This window comes from Vombatus ursinus, unplaced genomic scaffold, assembly GCF_900497805.2.
Source record: "Vombatus ursinus unplaced genomic scaffold, bare-nosed wombat genome assembly UNPS02014798.1, whole genome shotgun sequence".
NCBI lineage: Eukaryota > Metazoa > Chordata > Mammalia > Diprotodontia > Vombatidae > Vombatus > Vombatus ursinus.
The window spans coordinates 49,676,400-49,686,644 of NW_020954576.1; the positions used below are offsets into that span (position 1 = coordinate 49,676,400).

At 40.7% G+C, this 10,245-nt stretch overlaps 1 protein-coding gene across 1 annotated transcript; it reads left to right on the forward strand.

Annotated features, from left to right (window-relative positions):
* The first annotated feature begins 421 nt into the window (after positions 1–421).
* On the forward strand, positions 422–9,753 carry PPP1R15B (protein phosphatase 1 regulatory subunit 15B). The gene is made up of 2 exons (XM_027871265.1): positions 422–2,947; positions 6,958–9,753. Exons 1-2 carry the CDS (start codon positions 422–424, stop codon positions 7,168–7,170), a joined length of 2,739 nt encoding a protein of 912 aa, XP_027727066.1. The 3' UTR covers positions 7,171–9,753.
* Positions 9,754–10,245: the final 492 nt, after the last annotated feature.

The window sequence follows — 10,245 nt, forward strand, 5'->3', positions numbered from 1 at the left end:
AGAGACTTACTCATCTAAGTGCTGCATGTTTAGCGAATGCCTAATCACCCGGGTCAAACATCACGAGGCACCCCCCCTCTCAGCCCCCACCGATACTGAAGCCACGCAACGTGGCACATAGGTATAAGCTTGGCATTTATACTCCCGTTCGTGTATACTAATAACTTCGGGTTTCTCTTTGGATTGCACCACCTCCTACCGCGTGTCAACAGCCCCAAGGGTAGGAAGGCTGGTCTCTTAGGAGATCCGAGCGAACCTACTGCGCACGCGCGCACGATCCCGGCCCGGCTGATGCAACTCCAGCGCACCAGCCAGATCGACGTGGGGGAGGGGGGGGCGGGTAAAAGGAGGCCTAACTCCGGAAAGGGAGAAGAGGAGGAGTGGGGGAGGGGAAGGGTGGGACCGACGCGAGGAGGCCCGGATGAGGGCGAGAGAAGCCCCTCCCACCCCTGCGCTTGCGGCTGACGTTCATCGGCGCGCGGCCAAGAGGCGACGCCGTGTGGCCGGCACGCCCTGTCGTATTCCGTCCCTGCTTGCTGCGGGCTGTTCCGTTTCGAAGCCGGCGCTGCGGCCATCTTGGGTGTCTCTGTGCCCAGGCGTCCGCCGGCTTCCGGGCCCCCCGCCGCCTGCCTCCGCTGAGGGGCAGCTTCTCCGCTCGTCTTGTGGCAGCCGCCGCCCGAGGGGTCCTCTCTATGGTGACAGGGCTCTCGCCTGCCTGAGGCAGCTCCTTCCCGGCCCCTCCCGGGCTCCCCGTCTGCCCCTTCGCCATGGACGCCGCCTCTCCGGCCACCGCCTGCGCTCAGCCTTCTGCACTTCGGCTCTCAGACCGCCGCCGTCACCGCCGCTTCCCCCCGTGGCGCCCCTGCCGTGCCGCGGATCGTCATCGGCCCGGAGCCCTGGCCCCGCCGCTCGGCCGGGCCGAGGTCGTGTAAGCGTCGGCCGCCGGCTCGTGCCCAGTCCCCGCCCCGCGACCCCGAGTGACCGCCCCGAGGAGACCATGGAGCCCGGAGCCCGGGTGCCCCGAGAGCGGCCCGCGGCCGCCGCGGGTTCGTGGTTCCGGTTGCCCTTCTTCGCGCTTCCCTGCCGGACGCGGCAGGGCTCGAGTTCCCCTGGCCCGGCCTCCAGCGCCGGCGAGAAAAGCGGCGAGCCGAGGCGTCGGGCCTCCTGCGGCCCCCCGGCCGAAGCCCGGGTCCGAGCGTGGCTGTCGCTGCTGGCACAGCTCCTGGCGCCGCTGCCCTGCCTGCTGCAGAAGGTGCTGCTGTGGGGCCAGCTCCTGGGGGCCCTGATCCCCAGCCGGTGGCTAGAGCTGGCCGCGCCGAAGAGGGCCCTGAGAGGAGGGGGCGACGCCGCCGCCGCCGCCCCCGCCGCGCAGAAGGCTTCCGGCTTCGACCGCCTCCCCGACGACCCCGCTGCCACCCCGCTGATGTGGCTGGAGGAGGGCATCCACTGGCAGTGCGGCCCCCAAGATCTGCGCATGGAGCTGGAGGGCAAGAGCAGCCCTTTGGGGCCTGCTGCGCGCTCCCTTCTACAGCAGCAGCTGTGGGGGGCCGAGCTGGTGCAGAGCCGCCTCCAAGCCCACCTGTTCCCAGACAGGGAGCTTTGCTCGTCGCCCGGCGGGGCTCTCAACATTCAACACTTTAACAATTTAAACGTGGTCTCTTACGTGCTGAACCCCAGCGGGCTGAACTGCCTGTCTCACGTGGAGCTCGCCTGTCAAAGCAGCTTTGAGAGTGCAGAGATAGGCGACTTCCAGACACTAACTGTAGACAGCTGCTTTCTGACTGCTGACCAGAGTCACCAGCCCCAGCCCCTGAACGCAGAGAGTCCTGGATCCTCCTGGCAGGGATGTCCTCACAAATCACCCCTCTCCAGAGAGGGTCTGCCAGAAATCCACCACCTCCGAATGAAACGCCTGGAGTTCTTGGCCAGCAAAGGCCAAACCCTGCCCACCCCTGATCAGGATCATGGCTATCACAGTCTGGAGGAGGAACACAACCTGCTTCGCATTGACCTGAGAAAAGCCTTGAAATCTGAGTGTTGTAGAGATAGTCCTGTACAGTTTGTCCCCTCCGCACAGGCCTTTGTAGGAGGCAAAGAGGACCCAACAGAGGACAAAATAGGGTTGTTGATTAAAGAGATTCCCTCTCTTTTGGAAAGTCAGGACTCTAAAGAAAACTGGCCTACTTGTGATCTGGCTTTAGAGAGAGACATTGTGGATAATCAGCGAAGTGTGGTTGACAGCTCAGATATAGAAGATGACTTTCCTATTTCTGCAAGACCAGCATGTAGTAACAAATTGATAGATTATATTTTAGGGGGTGCATCCAGTGACCAGGAGACAAGTGCCGAGTCTGAGGGTGAGGATTGGGATGAGGAAGGTGAGGATGATGGTTTTGATAGTGATGGTTCTCTTTCAGAATCAGACTCTGGCAAACAGAATTCTGAAGGCCTTCACCTTTGGAATTCTTTCTACAGTATAGATCCATATAACCCTCAAAACTTTACAGCGACAATTCAGACTGCTGCTAGAACTATGAGTGGAGACCATAACGATTCAGAGGATAACTCTTCTGAAAAGTCTGATGGAGAAGATTCTTCCTGGACTGAAAGCCCACCTGGTTCTCCTGACCATAGCTCTGGAGATGAAGATGATTGGGAATCTAGTGCAGATGAAGCAGAGAACTTAAAACTCTGGAACTCTTTCAGTAACTCCGATGACCCCTACAACCCTTTTAATTTTAAAGCACCTTTTCAGACAGCAGGGAAAAAAGGGAAAGACAAATGTGACTCCAACAGACGAACTGGGTCAACAGTAGCCATCTCTCAGAGTGATGTACAACTTAGTTGTAAGGTACAGCTGTTAGGGAGCCCAGAGACTGGAATCACAGACATTGTCCAGTATGGGATTCTTCCCAGAGATAGACACACATCTACCAGAAGAAAAAAGGTACGTTTCTTTTTTACTTGTATGATTAATGATGTGTATTTTCTTTTTTTTTTAATGATGTGTATTTTCACAAAGACTTTTAGGGAGGATAATGAGATACATTTTGGGGAATGTCCTTTCTAATGCTTGGATTAAGAGATAGTTAGATGGTCCGTTTACATTTTTTCTTGTTAGATGATTTGTTTTTATTCCAAAGTAAAGATCCTAATATGACAGATAAGTTAATAACAAACTATTTTTAGTGTGGTTTATCCATTATTATAACTACAGCATAATTACACAGGGGAAATAATATTTTCTACTTAATTCATAATCTGATGTCAAAAAGGTCGTTTTAGTACGATAAAGTGGAAATTCTTTAACTCATGAGACACTTCTTGTTTTCAGGGAACAAAGGCATTAAATTACACTTGTTTACAAAAATCTCATTTTTCCAGGTATTGTGAATTTTTTTCTCATTATGGGAACCAAATAGATTTGTACAGATGTTGTTTTACTGAAATGGGTATTTTCATTATTACTGTATGAGGCTATAATGTCTATTGTTGAATTTTATTTTCTAGTTCGTTTTATGTTTTTAGTAGTCCAAGGATGGTGGTAGTAAATACAAGGTTATGTTTATATTTGATTTTTTTCAATATAAAAACAATTCAGTTTTCCCCCATGATTGATTTGACTAGATTGATTACTTTAAATATGAAATTTTAGAAATAGTTTGGTACATCAATAATAACCAATACATAGTCAAATTATAATTATTTGTTATATATCTTGCATTATTTCTTACTCCTGGACCTGTGGTGAAACTCTTACTGCCGAACTGGTTCCTAAAAAAAAAAAATAATAATTATGATCATTTTACCAACCCATTAGAAAGAAACTAGGTAGTCATGTCTTTATGGATTTCCTTCTTTGATTCTGTTATCTCTAAAGGCAAAAACTTTTCTGGTGTCTGCTGATTAATAACAGTGGTTTTTTTGTGAACTTCTCTTAAATTTTCATATCGCTTTAATGACTAAGACCAGTATTTCTCAACGCATTTTCCAGGAAGAGAAAGGATTGGGGCTGAGGCTCTTCAAAGAGACCTCTTTTGACCATATAAGGATTTTGGTTTCATTCTACTCCACCATGGAGTTTCTAGAGTGTGCAGTAAATTCTTGGTTCAGGAAATTTAACCCCTATCATGAGGCCTTCATTTTTCTGGGGTATTTAAGGGACATTCCCTCAAGATGCTATAAATTACTAGTATTAAAATGTTAAATATTTGACTTAAACCTCCACAGATCTGATGAGAAATTGCTTTTATTCCAGTTGTATCACTCATTAGATTATGATCTTTGTCCAGTTCTAGGTCTCAAGTTTCCTCCTCTATAAATTGAAGTAATTGGTTTTAGGGGATCATTAAAGAAAGCTCCTTACAACTCTAAAATTTCTTGATAGAAAAAAATTCTTTAGTTTTAGAAGTTGTGAACTTGACGATGAATATTACTTTTTGCCACTTTGGGGGAGTGGGGGTAGAGGTGAGAGAAGAGGTATTTGAATCATAACTCTTAGAGATGTTGTACTACCCGCAGGTTATCTTGAGCCCTTTCCTTGTTGTAATTCTGTAAAAAAGGAAGTGAACTTTGACTTTTGCTGTTTAGTGGGACTTCCTTTCTATCCACATTATGATTTCCATGGCAGCTTACTATGTTACAGTTGTATGTATACTCAGCCAGTTTATGTTGGTTACAACAATGGATATCATCTAATTCTTAAAGTCCTTTTAGATGATAACATAGATGGAAAGGCACCTTTAATGACATCTGTTTAGTTCAACTCCCCCACATTTTACTGATGAAGAGATTAAAGCCCAGAGATGTTCAGTGATTTGCCTAGGGTTGCACAGGTAGTAAAAATAGAGATTTAGTAGTTTGAAGCCTGTTGTAACATTTTTCCTAGTGACCCAAGAAGTGAATAATGACCTGAATGCAATATCTAGTATTATATTACAATACCTGGTAATTATACTCAGGGGCATTCCTTGGCCTGATGTAAAAGGAATGAAAGTAGTGAGCCACAATGGGATTGGCTGATGTAACTATTGAACATGCTTTAAGGCAGATATTTACATATTGGAGTCTGATCTCTTTGGTAGAGTGCTGTATTATCAATTAAGCAAGAGTTAAAAAGGACCAAGGATTCCTTTGCTTACCCTATTACATTTTACGCTTTATAAAATAAACAATAATTTACAAATAATTTTGGATATACTCATTTAATGGGAATGTATAAAAAGACATTTTGTAGCTTGATTATAATCTTTCCCCATATATCTACTTTGAACACATTAAATAATAAGCCTTCATTGAAAGCTTCATTTGTATATATTATGTGTGGAATTTTGAACTAATGGAATAATTTTAGAAATCTGTCATCTTAATAGATTTTTATTAATATCTTTTTTGCATTAACTATATTTATTCTTGTGTCCCTCCTACTGATAAAGAGTCATCTTTTACAACAAAGAATTTTTAAAAAGAAGACAAAGGTAAAAGGTTAAGGAAAATAATTGACACCTAAAAAATCATGATATTGTGCATTGTTCCATGCATGTGGACCCCTACCTCTCTGCAAAGGAATGGGGGAAGTGTTGTTTTTTTTTTTCTCATATCTTTTCTTTGGGTCAAGCTTATAATTTTACAACTTCTGTCATTTTAAAAGATTTCTAAAGTTAGTTTATGAGTTCAGATCTGGCCTCAGACACTTACTAACTTATGTGATCCTGGGCAAATCATCTAACCAGTTTGCTTTAATCCACTGGAGAAGGAAATAGCAAACCACTCCAATATCCTTGCTTAGAAAATCCCATGGACAAGTATAGTCCACTGAGTGACTCAACAACAGAAAGTCTAAAAAGTATTTCAGAGAAAAGTAGTGATTATTTGTATTTCTGTCTTAAAAGCACTGTACAAAAAATGTAAGGGTCATTATTATTGTTATCATTGGTTCTGTTGTACATAGGAATTTTCATAGGATTTAGAATTGCAAAGGACTTAAATGATTCAACCCACTTCTTTTTACTGTTGAGGAAACTGAGAACCAGTCATGCAGGTGTTAAGTAGCAGTGGCAGGATTTAAACCTATGGCTTTTGACTCTATACCCAATGTTCTTTTTTCACTGTATCATAAAATAATACTCTTCTACTTTCTTATTAAGTTGTTAATTTTTAGGTCTCAGTTCTACACTGCCAGAGGAAGCTTTATTAAAAGACTTTGGCATATTTTTAAGTTTTCAGGCAGTATTTTAACAAAAATTTTCTTTTTTATTTTCCATATTAAAGTATAAAGCTAAGAAACTTTATAGGGAAAAACTAAACTTAATGGGTGTATTGCTCCAAACTTTATTCTGAACTCATATTTATGCTTTAAAAAAAGACCCAGTTTTAATAGGTTCTGAAAAATACTACAAAATCCTTTGAGTCAGCTAACATTCCAAGCAAATGCTTGCTTGCAGTATATAATTTAGAAATATTGCCGAAGACACAAGTAAGTTTGAAAATTTAAATAACCCACTTGGACTAATGTCTCTTAAAAATCCGGATATTTTAAAAATTCAGTCCTCATCTAGATATTGTTCAGCCAGGATTTTCTAATATCACATAAGCCATCATGGTATAGTAGATGGAGAGGGCCTCAGAGTCAAGAGGCTCAATTCCCACTTGTGTGACAGGGTCACTTTGTGACCTTGGGCAAGTTGCTTAACCTCTCAGTGCTCAGGACAAGTTGCCAAGATTACAGAGGTGCCAGCTTGCATTAGTAGAGGGAATACCCTATGCCAGAGTAAATTGAGTGCCTATCCCCTATTCCCTTATACTTCTAATAAACCTATTACAGAGGTCAGTTTGAGTATGATAATTGGTAGTACAAAATAATAGATAACTACAGTACTGCTTTGATAACTGTGTTCACAGAGTATCAAAAATGCTTATATATTTAGTTTCAATTTTAAAATAATTTTGTCTGTGTAGGTAACCTTTCTTGAAGAAGTTACTGAGTATTACATAAGTAGTGATGAAGATCGAAAAGGACCCTGGGAAGAATTAGCAAGGGATGGATGTCGATTCCAGAAACGAATTCAAGAAACAGAAGATGCTATTGGATACTGCTTGACATTTGAGCACAGACAGAAAATTTTTAACGAACTCCAGGAAACATACTACAAAAGATTTAATGTTTTCTAGTGATTGGAAGATGTTGGCCCTTTTCCCCCACTAATACACACTACCTCTTAACATAAGAGGTGTCTTCCTCTTAAGAGCTGAAGTTGGCAGCTGCCCTTTAGTTTCTGAGAGGGAATGAAATTTGGATGTGGTGCCCCCAACTTAATGATACCTGTGTGCAACAAACCTACTTTGAAGTGTGTGTCTGCTTTTATTGTTGAAATAAGACCTCTTAATGAAAGCTAGGAGTGTGGGGTGTGTGGTATTTTTTAATTCTTATTTTCTTGAAGAAACTAATCCTATTATGTAAGTTGAATGTGTTTTGAACATCTTTTTTTGCTTTTGGGGAAGAAGATGGGACCTATTAAGTTGTAATTTTGCACTTTTTAAACTTTGAAGGGAAACAATATTTATAGGGTTTAAAGCCCACTATCAATTCTAATTTAAAGTATATATGCCTGTCTAAAGTCTTTGTGCTCTTTATACTTTGCTTTTTCACTCCAACAAACAGAAAATAGGATCATGTATTTTCTGTTGTATTTTTTCCCATCTACTTAAATAATTACCCTCTTGCCTTAAGGCTAAGAAATCAGTCTTGCTTATACTACTACTAAATTAAAATAAATTTATCTCACACTTTGTATTTGTTAAAGGAAATATTAGTGGTAAATTTTAATTTTATTTCAGACAGAACCCTGGCTTCAGTGATCAGAGTGGCCAGGAGTGACTGTAAAAATACTATTAGCCTAATTTTGGAAAGCTTTATCTTTGCCCGTAAATTATAACTTTTCACACATGAAAATTATAGACAGTAATATGAACCCAGTCTCTGGAGAAAGGATCTTTACATTTTTCATGTTTCTTCACTGTGTATTAAGTTTTAATTTTTAAAAGGCAGCAATTGATTGGCATAAAACATTAACATCCAAAATCTCTAAAAAGCATTAGTATCATTGCACAAACTTGCTTTATTTTTTAAACTTAAGCCTGACTGAATTTTGCTGGGCAGAGGGTAAAAGAATTCATGGAGCAATTTGGTTTGATTGCTTATCTTCTTAAAAAACAAAACAAAACAAGCAGTGTTATTAATACCATGCCTCAGCACTGTCACTTTGAAAACTTGTCAGGGTAACACTGTGAACTTGGAAACTGGCAGTTTTGAATTTTCCAATTCCAAATGTTGGAATATAGACTTCAGTCATTCCAAGTTTGTGGCAGAGAAGTGGCAAATAAATTGGTAAAGCCCAACTCCTTTTGGAAAGGATAGTACTGTAGACTAACAGCTGGACAACGTTAGTAATGACTTCGCCCAAAGGTTACCTTTGTTTCTATGCTGTGTAGCTATGTTTGAGCTTGTTTTTCCTTTGCGGGTCTGTGCATTTGTTTCGTTGAGGGAACATTAACTGAATATTTAAAGGACAGTCTCATTTTTTTACTCATCCTTCTGTTACAGATAATGGAAGACATGGGTAGGAGAAAAGATCTCCAAATCTAACTTGACTACATGTCAGAGAGAATAGATCAGGAACTCGTGGATTAGACAATGCCTTGAAGGTTTACTACCTCAGCTTATCCTCTACCTGGCCACTATTCCATTTATATCTAGTTTACTCTAAAATCCACACTGAGTACATTACCATCAAGATACTTAAACTTTTAGTATTTAAGAAAGTCTTTATTCTTTTTTTTTTCCTTTCAAAATAGATTTCCCTTAAAATTTGGAAAGACTAAAACTGGTTCTAAGGTAAATTTTATGTACACCACACAGATGAGTGCTTTTACTAAAGTATTGACCATACCTTGTATGATCTGCTAAATAATACCTTAAGCTATTTTAAATTACGAATAACATTTCACGACTTAGAAAAGCATGCATCATTTGCCCTGTTTAAATTTTTTGATAAAGCGAAATTCTTTTTGAATTGAAAGAACAATGTCTTTCTTCACAGATGGTGCAGATAAATCCTTGTGTAATTCTTGTGTACATAGAAGCTATGGAACATCCACTTTGATTAGACTTTAGAACAACATTCATTTGGAACCTTTTTATATTTAACCCCTCTGCCCCTGGGTTGGGGTGTTAGACAGGGAAATGGACCACTACAACTGTGAATAAACTTTTTTGTTAAGGATTTTTCCCCAAAAAACCTGTTTTTTAAGTATTGGGCTTGTGAGGAGAGGGAACCCAGTTAGTTTGACTGAAGAAAATTTGAGTCCTGTCAATTTCGTTCTAGCCATAGTATAAATGTGGTGGTACTGTTCTAGTTATAAAAACTTTAAAATTGTAATGGTGCTTTAAGTGGCAGTGTAGTATGTGGGAGACTTTGTACAGAGATGTGCTTGTTTCTGAGTGTTGAAATATTATAAAGAGCACCTCTTCATTTTCATCTTTAAATCAAAACTGTAACTAATTATCAGATTTTATTTTTATATAATTTTGCAAAGTAAAGTTAGGAGACTGGCAAACCTCTAGATTGGCTTTTGCAGACCCAGGCTGATGTAATGTAACTTGTTTGTTGGGGTTTTATATCTAAAATTATATTTCAGTGTATAAACTGTTCAAAACTAATCTTGTAAAAATTGTAATAAAAATATTTGCATTAATTAAATGGTTTGTAATAATTTCTTAAGATTGTTGCATCTCAGCTTATTTAGTCCTAATGTATTTCATATTCTTGATGCCTTGTGGAGGTGGTCTGAATTCTTCAAGGCTCTGCTAGCAGAGTACGAGCTCCTGCCAATCTGAAAAGTCCGGTGGAGCCATCAGTCATCCAAGAACCAACCTTACAAAGTGGAGAAAGTTTAATACCAGGAGGTTGATTAGCAGGTGGTGGATTCTTTGATCTGTGTGAAATTTGTGGCTCCTTTTGGAATGCACGGTGGAAACAGTCTTAAAAGTATTGAAGTCATATACTATTTTAAATTTTATATCTCTTATGGAACTCTTTTATTTATAATGTTTTCTAGAATGTGTAAGTTAGCCAACTCAAGGAGTTCCTACCAAGAGGAAGGGCAGAAGAGAAGAAGGATTAATAAAATACATAGACAATTAAAAACCTTTGTAGGTAATGAAGAAAGGATCATAAGAGATTAGAG

What these genes read in the sequence shown, in the direction of transcription:
- PPP1R15B (XM_027871265.1), top strand. Translation starts at nt 422, where the DNA reads ATGAGGGCGAGAGAAGCCCCTCCCACCCCTGCGCTTGCGGCTGACGTT. An exon ending in CATCTACCAGAAGAAAAAAG is followed by an intron (nt 2,948 to 6,957) that starts GTACGTTTCTTT and finishes TTGTCTGTGTAG; the next exon opens with GTAACCTTTCTTGAAGAAGT.